Source organism: Mytilus edulis, chromosome 1, assembly GCF_963676685.1.
Source record: "Mytilus edulis chromosome 1, xbMytEdul2.2, whole genome shotgun sequence".
Lineage (NCBI taxonomy): Eukaryota > Metazoa > Mollusca > Bivalvia > Mytilida > Mytilidae > Mytilus > Mytilus edulis.
The window spans coordinates 59,852,746-59,868,487 of record NC_092344.1 but is presented as its reverse complement, the minus strand read 5'-3'; the positions used below and the strand labels follow the sequence as shown (position 1 = coordinate 59,868,487).

At 30.5% G+C, this 15,742-nt stretch overlaps 1 protein-coding gene across 2 annotated transcripts; it reads left to right on the top strand.

Annotated features, from left to right (window-relative positions):
- Positions 1-61: 61 nt before the first annotated feature.
- Positions 62-15,742, top strand: LOC139485914 (F-box/WD repeat-containing protein 9-like). Of its 2 annotated transcripts, none has more exons than XM_071270587.1 (9): positions 62-227; positions 3,408-3,778; positions 4,529-4,668; positions 6,515-6,640; positions 7,572-7,684; positions 10,545-10,779; positions 11,427-11,540; positions 11,928-12,086; positions 15,079-15,742. In XM_071270587.1, the coding sequence occupies exons 2-9, from the start codon at positions 3,418-3,420 to the stop codon at positions 15,160-15,162; spliced, it is 1,332 nt and encodes a 443-aa protein (XP_071126688.1). In that variant the 5' UTR covers positions 62-227; positions 3,408-3,417; the 3' UTR covers positions 15,163-15,742. The 2 variants fall into 2 exon arrangements, with proteins under 2 accessions (XP_071126688.1, XP_071126694.1); XM_071270593.1 differs by having other exon boundaries at positions 65-180.

Sequence of the window (15,742 nt, the reverse complement as noted above, 5' to 3'; positions counted from 1 at the left end):
TTTGTTTTGTTAAGTAACTTCTCATTCGATAATTCTTTTCGAGGTTATCCAATTAAAAGGTGGCTATTGCCAGGGTTTAGGTCAAACTACAAACATGGATGAATCATAGACATATTTTGTTCCCTGAATTTCGAAATCAAAACTTACCAGAGTTAACATAATTAGGAATAATTTAGAAAGGTGACAGCCAATACCTTAAACCTTTATTCTTATTCAGAGCAGTTTGTGTAAGTGGCTATGTATAAATGTACATATATGCATTGATTGATTTGGCAAAAGTTTGTTTGAAATGGAAATTATATTGTAAATTATGTCTCATAATTGACTTTGGTTTGATAGAATTTAAATTTTATTATAACAGACAAACGTTTATTTCCTTACAAACTCATATAAAATGAGGCAGGCATTACCTTTTTTTAATTCAAACATGTTAACCCTTACCATGTTCTGTTCTGTTCTGGTTTAGAAATCCCTCCTTCAAAGGAGCACTTTTAAATTGTTTTCTGAAAATGTCTAATTTTCGTTTATTTACAAAAATATGCAAATTATATATGCAAATGAGCTTAGCCCTGTTGCTGTAGCATATTGATTCCTTTAAATCTAATGTAGGTGATCCCAGGGTGGGGTGAGAAGGCGGGATGGGTGGGCGGTAATTTGCCCCTAAGTTGGTCATCAGGTGCAAAAAGCTTCAATTTTGACGATTTTTCTTCCTTTCTCTTGACCCAGAAGACCCAGGGATGCTGGTAAAGGTATCCAGCTGTAGCCTGCATGTAGAGTGGACCCTAGTTAACAAATTGACCCCAACAGTTGTTAGGTGGGAGTGAATCTGATCTTGGTTCAGCAGTTTACATAAGGTCATTTGGACCAAAAATACGGAATTTCACGATTTTTGCCAATTTTTTACTTCAAATGGACCTGAAACCGGAAGTAGTCATTTCCTATGCGTATTTCAATAATAATAATGATCAGTAGTTATATAGCCGTGGGTTTGCACTATTTTTGCAAGTTTTATGCCTCTGAACTTCCTGTGTAAGACACAGATGTGAAGCCAACCCCTCCAGAAAACCGAGTTTTAGCTGATTTCAATTTTCCTCTGCCGCAGATGCGAGATTGAAAACAGTCTGGAAAAAAAGTTAACGATTTTGAGTTCATTAGTGGGATGAAAATTTTCCCTCAATTTTTTCAATTTTTTTTTTTTTTTTGTCTTTTTTGGTTTTTCTACAGTAATTGGGGACATATAATGATGTATGAGAAACAGTCTCATAATTTTAACTGTGATGGCTATCAATGGTATTCATAATTCTTTTTATTCGTTTAAATCAGCACTCCTCAGCAAGCCAACTAATTTATTTGCAGACCAACCCATCACACAATAGTCTAAAGGAATCTGTGACATATTCATTTATATATATACAGAAGTGGGAAATACAGATAAAGATACATTGAAGTGCTGTCCTCTTATTGTGTTGTTTTATCAGCATATCAAATCTCTTTCTTTCTATGTGGTTTGTTGATGTGTCGATGTGGAGGAAAAGCTCTAACCGCACTTCTAATTGAATATGACCAATAGTACCAGTCAAATTTTCAATTCTAAAAGTATTTAGCTTAAAAGAACGCAGCAGTAAAACATACATATAAAGGTTCCAATTCTCTTTCCATGATGACACAATTTATCTGGTGAAGAGTAGGTTGAAACAAGACCAGAAGTAAAAATATACATGTAAAGAGAGATCTAAGAATTTCTAATCATACAAATTAGACAGCTCTTTACCTAGTGTTTCCTACAGGTGGTTTTGGCGTGTAATGGCGCCCTGCCGCGATTTCTCGACGCCCTGCCCTTTTTGGGGAAAAAAATTGGCGCCCTGCCCTAATTTTGTCGAAATTCTTGACGCCATGCCTTTATCGTCGTAATTAACAACCGGTACTGAAAGACATATTTTATGAATACCGCTCGAGTTATTTCCCTTCAAAACTAAAGTAACACTAGGTCGCCATTTTGTAATCGATTTCGTAATCAGCTGATTAGCAAACTGCAATAGATTGAATAGTGAATATAGATACTAATCACGGGTCCTGATTGTATCCCCCAAGTCCCAGAAACATCGTTTTGCCTAGAAGATTAATGATAAAACATCGATGTGATGCTTAGATAATTTTTTTTTACAGCTGATAGATTTCTAATTTACATAATTTACATGTTTGCATGGTTGAACAAGCCAATGAACGGCGATCATGAGACATTTGTCAAATTGAAAAGTAAAATTCTTTGCAAACTATTTTTTAAATACAAATGCTTGACTGTACCTTAAATGAAATGAATAAAAATCCAAACTAAATTATTAAAAGCAGAATAATCCAGAAAATAAATGAATTCCTTGATCAAATGTTTTCTTTTGTTTACAAACATGTCACATGATCATTTTAGGCGGGAAAAATACTTGGGAAAACACCTAAGTAACAGACAACTATGTCTGGCTATTTATAGACATTTAAAATAAACAGCTGATATGGTAGTGCCATGAAAGTAGTAAAACTTGTTGTATCTATATTAATTTGTTTTGGAAAAGGGTGTAGAAGGGAAGGGGTTAATTTGTAAAGTTATTTTTTTTTGTAATTTAATAAATTTTGGTTACTAAAAATGACCCTGGATATCAGGGAATGTGTCAACCTGTTTTTAGGGAAAAAAAGGAGGATTTGTCAATGACAATTGATATGACCAAAGCAATATTTTTATATACATGTATATGACATAGTGCTTTCTTGTTTTTAAAGAACTGATTTTGTTTTTAATTGTGTTTATTGTTTTAAATATTTCATATATATATGTTTTAAACACTTTTTCTTGTTTAACAATTTGTTTTAATGATTGATTACAGATGTATATGTCCTTTTTATAGTATTAAACTAGTATGTTTTAAATGAATCCATTTTATAGAAATTGCCTGTTTATGTTAAGTAAGTGCCCTAAAATTGTTGTCCATCGCGCTTAATGTGCCCTCTGAGCTAACAATTACCCTGCCCTTTTTAAAAGCTGCAGGAAACACTATTACCAGAGACCTAAAGTAATGACACAGAACACAACTATAGGTCATCGTAAGGCCTCAAACCATGAGCAAAACCCATACCTCAGAAGGTTCCAATTCTATTTGTATGAAGTGACAATTCCTTTGACATGTTTGATGCCGAGGGGAAGGTTCAAACAAGAGAACTATACATGTAAAGTTTGAATTTCCTTTTGTCATGTTTGTATGAAATCTTTATTTCATGGTTGAAAGGAGGACTCACAAAAAGGTAGTAAGGTTGTACATGTGTATTTGGATTTTACACTTATAAATTAATTTGATTTGATTTGGTTGTATATTTTAAATGAATTCATTTCTTCAACTCACATTGATTTTTACTTTTAGAACAACTACTATGGAACAGAATAAGACTGAAAACAATATCAAACGAAACAGTCTAGACAACATCACAGACAGTACACTTTACTCAAACTTTGACAGAAATCTCAACCTCCAATTTCCTGCATCAGACTATGACGACCAAGGAGGAAATTATGACCCAATATCTGAATTGTCACAGCTTTCAATCGACTCTTTAACTTTAGACAAATTACCTCTTGAATTATTGATACATATATGCAATTTCTTGGAAGCCGGTTTTGTTATTCACACGTTCAGCAAAGTGTGTCAGTTATTCAAAGACTTATTTGAAGGTGATTCATATTGGATAACCAGAATTAGAAAAAGGTGGCCCAAACCATATCCACCTGTTTCAGGTATGATAGATATAATATAGGTTATAAGTAACACAGGGTGCAATTTTCCTTATATGGAAATTAATCAGGTCAATAAAATTCACTTTGGGTGAAGGAATTGACCTTAAAAATTTCATATTAGGACAATAGCACACTGTGTAACAAATTTATCCAGATTTTGTTATCACACCATTTAATTTTATTTATACATTTATTTTTTTTAAATTCTATTTAACTAGTATATAAAATATTAATCATTAGGACAATATCAACCAAATACATTCAGGAACTTAATCTCAAACTGTGAAAAATTGAAAACAATAAGAACTTTTTTTGTATTAAGTCAATGGTATAAGGGAGATAATTCTAATTGACTACATGTAAATGAAAAATTGTACTGATATTTATTAGGACAATATTAGCACAATCTAATTGCAAGAAATTACTCAAAATTAGGATAAAATTCCTTTATTATGTATTAATTTGAAAAAAAGGGTGATCAGGAAAAACACAGTAAATATTATTGAGATAATTATTGATACACATGTATATAAATAGATGAGAATAAATCCCATACAAGTATAGACATCTTATTTTTTGTAAGATGAAGTTTGTTCCTTAAATTTGCAATTTTTGCAACTGAAAATAATTAGGGAAAAGTCAATTTAAGATGATCATTGGCTTCATATAGATATTGTTTGTTTAATCAAATATATTAATTCAACTAAAAGGCCATACCTGTCTAACCTTTAAACATTTATATTCTTTCAGATGAAGATTTTGATTGGCAAGAAGCTTGTATACAAAGAGAGAAGTGTTGTCGAGTATGGTCAGATCCAAAGAACCAAACAGAATCAATCGTGTATAAAGATACTATATTTGCTCCAGTGGATTCAGTTCATTTGATGGAAGTAAGAGGATACATTTAAAACTTAAAGATGAAAGTGGATTGGAATTACAGAATTGAAAATTATGGACCAAGAAAAATAAAGAATAGATAAGGCCACACCAATTTAATTTCTTGTTCTACGGATTTTTGGACTCCAAAATAAGGGGCGAGCGATTTGAAAATTTTAATAAAAAAATATTTAATTTGCAAATTTTTGAGGCGAAGCTTGAAAAGTAAAGTTGAGCGATTATAATTTTTTTTGTAAACATAAAATAGTAGGTTTTGACAATATTAAAACTTGATTTATCACTTGTACTTTGACATTTCTTTAATTTCTGAAGTATTTTTTCCCTGTTCACCAAGAAATAATTAAATCTGGTCTATGTATGTGTGACTGACAATGAGACAATTCTCCATCCAAGTCATAATCAGTTTTGGGGCAACTCCTTAATGTTATAAATATCCCTTTTACGTGTTTTATGAGGGATCAATATAAGTTATAATATACATGTATTTGTTTGTACAAAAGGGCTCATATTTTCTCAAAGAACTATATATCTATCTGGTATTAAATTATCAAAACATGTCCAAGAATTTTGTAATATTCCTGGACTTTAACCATGTGTTAACATTTACTTTAACAGTTTAATATTATTCAAAATAAGTGGACCCCTCTTTTAGAAAATGTTGTTTAAAATATGATGTAACTTTCCTCTTTTTGAGTACAAAATTCTAAGTTTTCAAAGGTTTTGTAAATAAGACCTATACAAATCCTTGTTACATGTATTTCTATTTTCTTTTCTACATCAGTAAAATGACCCCTTGTCTGAGAAAGGGGTTGTTCTTAACCTGATAATAACAAACACAGGTCAAAGTACGGCCTTTTACACAGGGCTTTGATACAGACCAAACAGCAAGCTATAAAGGACCCCAAAATTATTAGCGTACACAATTCGATCTAATTTATATATCCGGGAAAATACCAATAAACAACATCAACAAACAATAACTGCTGAACGACTGGCCCCTGAATCAATCAGGACAGGTGCATAAACATGCAGCGGCTATGGATAGTTTTGTTTCGCTAGCATACAATATAATTGCAGTTGAAGGCAAATCCTTCAGAAGTTCTTTGTACTTTATTCTAACAACGAACATTTTTTGATAGGGAATATAAGTAAGGGGGAAAGAAACCAATTATTTGTTCTTTACAGGTATTTCCGCTGTTATAAATTTATATTGGGGCACTTTGGATAAATAGGTTTCATGCTGAAACAAAAATTCTCACAGATATTTACACAGTGTGGTGGGGTGCTTTTATGTTTAAAATCGTTATATATAGGTTAGACTGTGATTTTAAAAACAAATGTTGATATCTTTTTATAATATTTACCAAAAAAAACGGTGCGGGAAATGGACATGATTACATTTCCGGATGCGGGAAGCGGGAATAGCATACACTGTAATAGATTGCCTTTATAACAGAAAAGCATACTTTGCAAATATTATTTAAGTAATATGGTTATACTGATTTCTTGGTCAAGTACAGAAAATATTGAAATGTGGTTGAGTATGCCTGTATTAACAACTTTGATTCCTAAAGAAACACTAAATGTTGATTCTTTTTCTATAGTTGTTGAAAAATTCAGTACATGACCAATCATCAATTTCTACATAGTCCTGAATATCAGTTTAAATAATTATATGTGTGCCTTTAATTTTATGAAAGGTTTTGTAGACACATTTGCACCTACATGTAGCTAATTCATTTCCTCTCTAGTTATTTTTTTTTGCAACAATAAAGTAATATACATTCAGTAGATTTATATTTTGTTGATACATTTTGTAGTTGTTTCATTCTTTTTCAGAATGGCCGATTTCTAGCATCAGGATCTAGAGATCGATATTTAACTTTATTAGACCTGTCTAAGTATGACCCTACCACTTCTAAACAGAAAGATATGAATGTGTACGCCAGTGACAAAGCACATAAGGTAAACAGAGACATAATTAATATGGTTAATAATGAGTCCTTAGTATAAAAAAAAATATATACAGTAAAGTTTTATGACACTATAATATTGTATTTCTTATGTAGAACTTGTTTCATAGCATTTCTCGGATTCTCAAACATTTAATGAATGGCTATTATTTATTTTGAATTTATTGACCCATAAAATTAATTTATGACTCTTCACATGCCTTCCGGAGCACCTGAGATCACCCCTAGTTTTTGGTGGGGTTCGTGTTGTTTATTCTTTAGTTTTCTATGTTGTGTCATGTGTACTATTGTTTTTCTGTTTGTCTTTTTCATTTTTAGCCATGGCGTTGTCAGTTTGTTTTAGATTTATGAGTTTGACTGTCCCTTTGGTATCTTTCGTCCCTCTTGAATAATCCACGAAGTGGATTATGTAAAATGTGAAGAGTCAAAAATTAAATTTATGGGTCAATAAATTCAAAATAAATTATTGCCATTCATTATAAATAAATTTCTAACAAAAATAAGGCTCAGAGAACTTTTTATATTCTTTATTTTAACAATAACAACATACACACATGTTGGCGTATGAATACACAACGTCAGAGTGGGCGTGTCGCCATAAAAATTGACAACATTGAAAATAAAACTAATACTTTTAACCAATCAGAAGACAGTAAATACACCAAATTTATTTATTTTAATATAAATATCCATATTCCAGAATTGAAATACAATAATATCTAACAATATGGCTTTATGTTCATATCAAACAGTGTTGTAATAATTTTCTGTTCGTGTTGTACTGTTATATAAAAGTGTTTGAAATTTCTCACATTTGCCCTTAAATCAGTGACTATCATTGAGGATATTTTCTGTAAAACTGGTGATGTTCATAGTTTGTGCATTTAATTTTAATTTTACTTACATTATGTCTTTTTATTTAGGGTTGGATTTGGTCCCTGACGTCTAATGACAAAACCCTCTGCACAGGGTCATGGGATAGATACATTAAGATGTGGGACTTGGAGGCAGGTGTTGTAGAAACACAATCATTCAAGTATGTAATTGTTTACAAAAAATGAAAAAAGGACTTATATTCATAAAACATATTGTCATTTATGGATCATGTTTTTAAAACTATTCTCTTGAAATATTTGAAGGAAAAGTTTACATATTTCTCAATAATAGTTCTTGCATTTACTTATTAAAAAGAATACATCTCGTAAACTGTAATATACTGAACTAACTACTTCACAAATCTGCTTCATTTAAAAAAAAATCAATATACAAGGATAAAAAAACATAGCTGGAAATTATATATTTATTAGTTTTTACCGATATCTAGAAACAATCAACTTTCCAGCATTATGTATAGAGATAAGTATTATCTTTTGTTTCATTCTTGGTGCCAATCAGCTACTGAAGAAAAAGCAGGATAACATATAGAGGATAACATGCTTTTTTTATTTATTACATTCCAGGTTTCATCTAGCTATCCTAGAATAACATATATAGAATACATGGTTTTTTGGTTTCGTTTCAGGTGTCAACCAGCTATCTTAGGACTATATATATATACGGAAGAGGCTAAAATGGTTTTTTTTATTTCTTTTTAGGTGTCAATCAGCTATCATAGGATAACATTGAGGGAATAACATGTTTATTGGTTTAGTTTCAGATGGTGATCAGCGATCCTAGAATACTTTATTCAGAAGAATTACAGCTTAGGGACCGTTCAATATTTATCAGATGGATGGGCCGGTGCAAAATGGGGCGGGGCAAGCACTTTTTTTGTGGAAATATTTGGATGGGCGAGAACTTTTTTTAATATGTATAGTAGATGGGCTAGAACTTATTTTATTTGAAAAAAATTTGCTTTCAATTTTATCGTTGTGGAGGAAATTCCTTTTGCAGGCACAAAAAACATAAGGGACATGGTCTCAACAATAATTTTCAGTTTAGGCCAAATCCAGATAAATTTTTTTATAACTTTTTCAAATCAACATGGATTTTCATAAAACTCTACAATTATTTCATTTATATATTGATCTTACAGAATACCAGGTTGTTGGGTAGTTGGGTGAATTGCTGTCATTTTATGGATTTAATAAATAGGTTAAAAAAAGGTAAAATTTTCAGTTTTGGCTAAATCCAGATAGTCATCTTTAATTTTTTTCATAACTTTTTCAGATCAACTGGCATTTTCATAAAACTCTACAATTATTTCATTTATATATTGATCTTACAGAATACCAGTTTGTTTGGTAGTTTGGTGTATTGCTGTCATTCTATGGATTTAATAAATAGGTTAAAAAAAAAAGCTAAAATTTTCAGTTTTGGCTAAATCAAGATAGTCATCTTTAATTTTTTTCATAACTTTTTCAAATCAACTGGTATTTTCATAAAACTCTACAATTATTTCATTTATATATTGATCTTATAGAATACCAGGTTGTTTGGTAGTTTGGTGTATTGCTGTCATTCTATGGATTTAATAAATAGGTTAAAAAAAACTAAAATTTTCAGTTTTGGCTAAATCCAGATAGTCATCTTTAATTTTTTTCATAACTTTTTCAAATCAACTGGCATTTTCATAAAACTCTACAATTATTTCATTTATATATTGATCTTACAGAATACCAGGTTGTTTGGTAGTTTGGTGAATTGCTGTCATTCTATGGATTTAATAGAAAGGTTAAAAAAGCTAAAATTTTCAGTCTAGGCTAAATCCAGAAAGTCATCTTTAATTTTTTTTTATAACTTTTTCAAATTAACATGGATTTCCATTAAACTCTATAGTTATTTCATTTATATATTGATCTTACAGAATACCAGGTTGTTTGGTAGTTTGGTGAATTGGTGTCATTCTTATGGATTTAATAAAAAGGTTAAAAAAAGCTTAAATTTTCAGTTTAGGCCAAATCATTGGATAGTCATCTTTAAACTTTTTTATAACTTTTTCAAATCAATTTAGATCTTCATATAACTCTACAGCTATCTCATTTATATATTAATCTTACAGAATGCCAGGTTGTTTGGTGTTTTACTGTCAAATGTTCAGATTTAATTAATAGGTGGAAAAGGGTGCATCAAAGTCAAAAATATGTCTGCCTAAATTGCTTAAAAAGACCATAATTTCTTTTTTGAAAGATTAGATAAAGGGACATTGGTATTTGAACTATATTTAACATGCTGTGTTATTAAGACAATAATTAGTAATTCAGCATATGATAATATTTTTACTAGTCCAAGAGTTATTGTCCCTTAGTTTAAATTATTTCCTTTATTTTAAATCAATATTGTATCTGAGGCTGCAAATATAAAATCAAATATATACATGTATATTCATGCTGGTTTTAAAAACAATAAAATGTATGGTTCTGATACACACTTAAATATTTATATATAAATGGAATTAACTAGCACAATTTAAATTTTGTATTTACACCAAAGTCTATTCTTTGATTTCAAGACATAAAGCTGCAAACTTTCAAATAGAAAAAGAACTTTAATATTTTTTTATTGTTTTAAGCTTTAGAGGGGCAAGAACTTTTTTTATAGAATTTTTTAGATGGGCGAGGACTTTTTTTCAGAATTTAAAAGGATGGGCATTAACTTTTTAATGAATCAATATTAAGAATGCACCGGTTCATCCATCTGATAAATATTGAACAGTCCCTTATAGAATAAACATTTTTACATTAAATTTTTAATGCATCTGCCATCAGTGTTATAACATAGTTTTATGATAATAATAAAACAGAAGCAAACATAGTTTTTTTATTTCATTCTAGGTGTAGATCAGCTATTTTAGGATAACATATAGAAGATAACATGTTTTTTATTTCGTTTTAGGTGTCAATCAGCTATCCTAGGATTACATATGGAGGATAACATAATTTTGGGTTTCGTTTCAGGTGTCGATCAGCTATCCTAGGATTACATATGGAGGATAACATGATTTTTGGTTGTGGTTTTGATCAGCTAGTATATTCTATCGATCCAAGAGAAAATACCATGAAAAAGAGAAAGTATCACCGTGGACCAGTGTTATGTTTGGCTGCCGATGAGAATTATGTTGTAACAGGAAGTGAAGATAAAACCATAGCAATCTACGACAGAAGAGCAGGAACAGTTTATAAAACTATACAGGTAAAAATCACTGATACCAGTATTTTAGTAAGATTTTGAGAGGATGATTTTTTTAGTCATTGGTACACAAAACCAGTTTAATGTTCATTATTAATCATTAAAAAGATTGAGTTTTTGGATTATGTTTGATGCCACCTCAGCTCAAAGTAGACAAAAGGGACATGAAGATATTACTAAAAGAAATATTGCTCCAATTTTGGACACAGTATGAATTGGTTTCCTCTGTGAATATGAAGAACAGTTCTTTAAACATTTCAGGAAGTATTGAAATAAGATAAATTAAGATTTTAATCAGAGAATGATGAAGAGATATTTTGATAATACTTGAAAGATAAATAGTGATATTATGATGACTTATCAAGGGTTGATAACAACATGGAACAAATCTTTACAATTTATTGTCACCACATATGCATAATTTATATCAAATATAAGAGAAATATCAGTTGTCCATAGCATCAACTCAAGCAATATCTCAAAGTTTTAATTATATTATTGAATTTAAAAATAATTCAACAGGTATCTGAAACCCTATTCGTCTCTTTCTCATGCTAATTTTAATAAGTGGATGACATAAGGTTATTTTCCAATAATTTTGGTATAACAGCTAATATGAAGGTTTCATAAGTGACATTTTTTTATTTCAGTTAGAGAGTTATCCTATGAGTTTGAATTTAGGAAACCGACAGTTATGGGTCGGAGATAAGACTGGTGGTATACATGTGTATAATACAACTTGTGGACAGTTTAAACACATAGAGGTATGTTATTTCTTGGAATTTCAAATAATATGTAATATGAATGAATTTTGTTATTAATATAAATTTTTTGCTTATATAGAAATCATATAATTTTTTTATCATACTCAAGTTTTCTTCAGTTGTTTGCTAATCTTGCTGCATTGAAGACCCATTGGTGGCTTTCGTCTGTTGTCTGCTGTTTGGTCGGGTTGTTGTCTCTTTGACACATTCCCCATTTCCATTTTCAATTTTACAAATATGGAAGTGAAGATGGGTTTAAACCTATAGCAATGATTCCAAAATTTAAAAAAAATATGTTAAACACAAATAGACTAAAAATATAAGTTTCAAGAAAACCTTTTATAGAAACAGCTAAAATGAATTTCTTTTTTGTACTTTTTTTTCCAGAGTTGTGATGTTGGTCATACAGGAAAAGTTACAGGCATTATATATACACCTGGTGCCCTGTTTACATGTTGTACTGACACTACCATAAAGGTTTTGGAGCCCAGTTTAAATCCAGGCACCATCAACACTCTGACCTCACATGAAGGAGAAGTTGCAAGGGTAGGGTATATTGTTAGATTGCTATCTTATTGTTTTAAAGCATATTCTAAGTATTCTTCCTGTTAAAAAGTTTTTAATGGATAACACTCTGATTAGTTTTATTATGATTTTTTAACTAAATTTGTACAATTATTTTGCTGATCCAGTGTCAGTAAACTACCTTAGCAAGTTTTACCTGTCTTTACAATAACTATGTATATATAATTTTACCTTAGCTAGTTTTACCTGTCTTTACAATAACTATGTATATGTTACAGTAAATAGGTGAAATTAGGAATTACACATAATTACTAAACATTTCAGTAAATACCTGTAATTACTAGCCAATTTAGTAAATACATGTATTTACTAGTTGTTTCAGTGATTACTGGTAATTACTGATTTTTTTTGTCATTTTTACAGCTATTTACTAACTTGATGTTTTTGTTTTAAAATGAAAAACATAATTCAAGATACCAAATAAGAAAGTAAAGGGTAGGGATTTTAAGGGAGCTTACTTAAGGATGTAGGAATATAAGGCACATCAAAAGTGCATACTCTTTAGTGTTTGTGAATTGAATCTTGAAAATGGTTGTTTTATAGGTCTTGTAACTCCGTCACTATATGCATTTATATATGCAAGACAATGATATCAATCCAAAATTGATTTTCATAATTTTGTTAAACTAAAATCTCAATCATGCACTGTGGTTTAAAACTTTAAAATAACTTTCTCCAAATATCCTGGATTTCTACCAAACTTGGACAGAAGCTAAATGTTTATGATCATAAGATAATATCCGTAAGTAAAGTTTGTAAAAAAAAATCCTTTTTTTCCCTATATTACTTATAAACATCATAAATGGCCTAGTTTTTTTCCCAGTTAACATTACATAAACTCTGCAGTTAAAGATTTTAAAACATTAGATTTTATAAACCATCCTGGATTTTTACCCAATTTTGACAGAAGCTTCTTAAAGTACTTAAGTCAAAAGATAGTATCTAGAGGAAAATTTTAATATCTTTTCCTCATTTTTGTTGAGCCTGCGATTAACAGCAAAAGTAGGCGAGACTATTTGTTCTGCAAAACTCTACAATTGTAATAGCTTAATACATCGATAACCCATCTCCAGCTAGGGGTTGAATTGAAGGTCACATGAATACGTATTCAATGAGGTCCAAATATTCACTAGCAAGTGCACAACTCATCAACCTTGTTTCGCAGCTAATTTAACAAAATAGAACCAGATTGGCTGCTAACAGTGAATTATAATTTCACTATATCATTTTTATTGTCGAGCCTGCAACTTTTGTTGCAGAAAGCTCGACATAGGGATAGTGATCCGGCGGCGGCTACGGCGGCGGCGGCGGTGTTAGCTCACTTCTTAAAAGCTATATATTTTAGAAGGTGGAAGACCTGGATGCTTCATATTTTGTATATAGATGCCTCATGTTACGAAGTTTCCGTCAGTCACATGTCCAATGTCCTTGACCTCATTTTCATGGTTCAGTGACCACTTGAAAAAAAAGTTCAGAATTTTTGTAACGTTGAATTCTCTCTTATTATAAGTAATAGGATAACTATATTTGGTATGTGCGTACCTTGCAAGGTTCTCATGCCCGTCAGACAGTTTTCACTTGACCTCGACCTCATTTCATGGATCAGTGAACAAGGTTAAGTTTTGGTGGTCAAGTCCATATCTCAGATACTATAAGCAATAGGGCTAGTATATTTGGTGTATGGAAGGACTGGAAGGTGTACATGTCCAACTGGCAGGTGTCATCTGACCTTGACCTCATTTTCATGGTAAGACATGGTTCAGTGGTTATAGTTAAGTTTTTGTGTTTTGGTCTGTTTTTCTCATACTTTATGCAATAGGTCTACTATATTTGTTGTATGGAATGATTGTAAGGTGTACATGTCTAGCGGGCAGATGTCATCTGACCTTGACCTCATTTTCATGGTTTAGTGGTCAAAGTTAAGTTTTTAAGTTTTGATCTTTTTATCTAATATTATATGCCAAAGGTCAACTATATTTGGTGTATGGAAATATATTATGATCTATATGTCAGTCCCGCAGGTTTTATTTGACCATGACCTCAATTGCACGGTTCATTGGACAGTTTTAAGTTTTTGTGTTTTGGTCTATTTTTCTTAAACTATAAGTAATAGGTCAACTATATTTGTTGTATGGAAGCATTGTTAGCTGTACATGTCTGCCTGGCATGGTTCATCTGACCTTGACCTCATTTTCATGGTTCATTGGTCTTTGTTTAACTATCTTGTTTAATGTTAAGTTTATGTGACAGTTGTAATAACGCTTTATACTTAGGACTATCAACATAATATCAATGATTAGTAAAGAAGGCGAGACATTTCAGTGTGTGCACTCTTGTTAATGATTTAACAATAAAAAAATATATATATTTTTTTTTTATATCTGGAAGCTAATGCACATAACAGTTCATTCCAGTTCTTAACCTACATAACATTATCTTATCATTATAAGTTAATAAGTCTAAATATTCTTCAAACTCAAAGTTTTTTTTTTTAAAGTTAAAACATAATGATTTGGGAGAATTTTTCATTTCTGATTTCCATGTCTGCTGAAATTGGTCAAAAATTCTCTGTTTAATGCTCATCTTTAACCATTTTGGATTAAAACTAAAGTTACTCTGATTTAACCAAATATTTGAAAGTCCATATTTATTCAAGATATTTTTAATACAAATCAACTATTCAATATTTTAAACGTACTAACTGATCTTCTAATTAGTATTACCATATAACTTTTGATCATCTGACCATAATACAACATTGTTTTAGCAGTCAGTAAATAGGTGTAATAATTCATTTTAAAATTAGTAATTACTGGTAATAACTGGGCCGTTTAAGGAATTACTTGTATTAACTAAGTGCATCGGGAATTACCTGTAATTCCTAAATTTTAGTAATTACATGTAATTCCTAATTTCACCTATTTACTGTAACATATATATAATTTTGTTTCAGATATCCTATCAGAATGGAGTATTAGCAAGTGCAGGAAGTGATGTTTCAGTACGTATTTGGAGACCAAAAGATACTTGGTACTAAACTTCTTAAAAGACTGGAACAAAAACAGATAAATTTGGGAGGAGTGCAAATATTCTACAATATTAAATATACTGGTGCTTGTTTGAGGCTGTGTTGACTGAGTTGACTAGATGACAATACAATTTGAACATTTTTAGTCCCAGAATTTGCATAAGTCATCTTTGAAATAGGATTTATGTATATATTTATTGAATACCTATTATGATAGCAGAGATAAGCACACAAAAAGTTATTGATGAAGCAGTAAAAATAAAAGAAAGATTACAGTTAGGATTTATGATCTGTAATGAAGAGGGTAGTTTGTTAATCAACCAGTAGTAGTTCACCATTATTGTTCTCATTTTGTCTTTTAAATTTCACATACCAGTGCACTTAGATCTCACCTATATTTAAGATAGCGTTGCATTTATCTCTGGCAAGCATGAAATAATTGTTATGTTAAGAATTACACAGTATAATGCTGATAATTTACACATTTGTTTGTTTTTTTGTTGATTGTATAATGTATTTGCCTTTAATTCATTTATCTGTGATAAATTTTAGCATGTATCATATATAATGCATAAATATTTTAAATATG

What these genes read in the sequence shown, in the direction of transcription:
- LOC139485914 (XM_071270587.1), top strand. Translation starts at nt 3,418, where the DNA reads ATGGAACAGAATAAGACTGAAAACAATATCAAACGAAACAGTCTAGAC. An exon ending in ATTCAGTTCATTTGATGGAA is followed by an intron (nt 4,669 to 6,514) that starts GTAAGAGGATAC and finishes ATTCTTTTTCAG; the next exon opens with AATGGCCGATTTCTAGCATC. An exon ending in GTAGAAACACAATCATTCAA is followed by an intron (nt 7,685 to 10,544) that starts GTATGTAATTGT and finishes GTTTCGTTTCAG; the next exon opens with GTGTCGATCAGCTATCCTAG.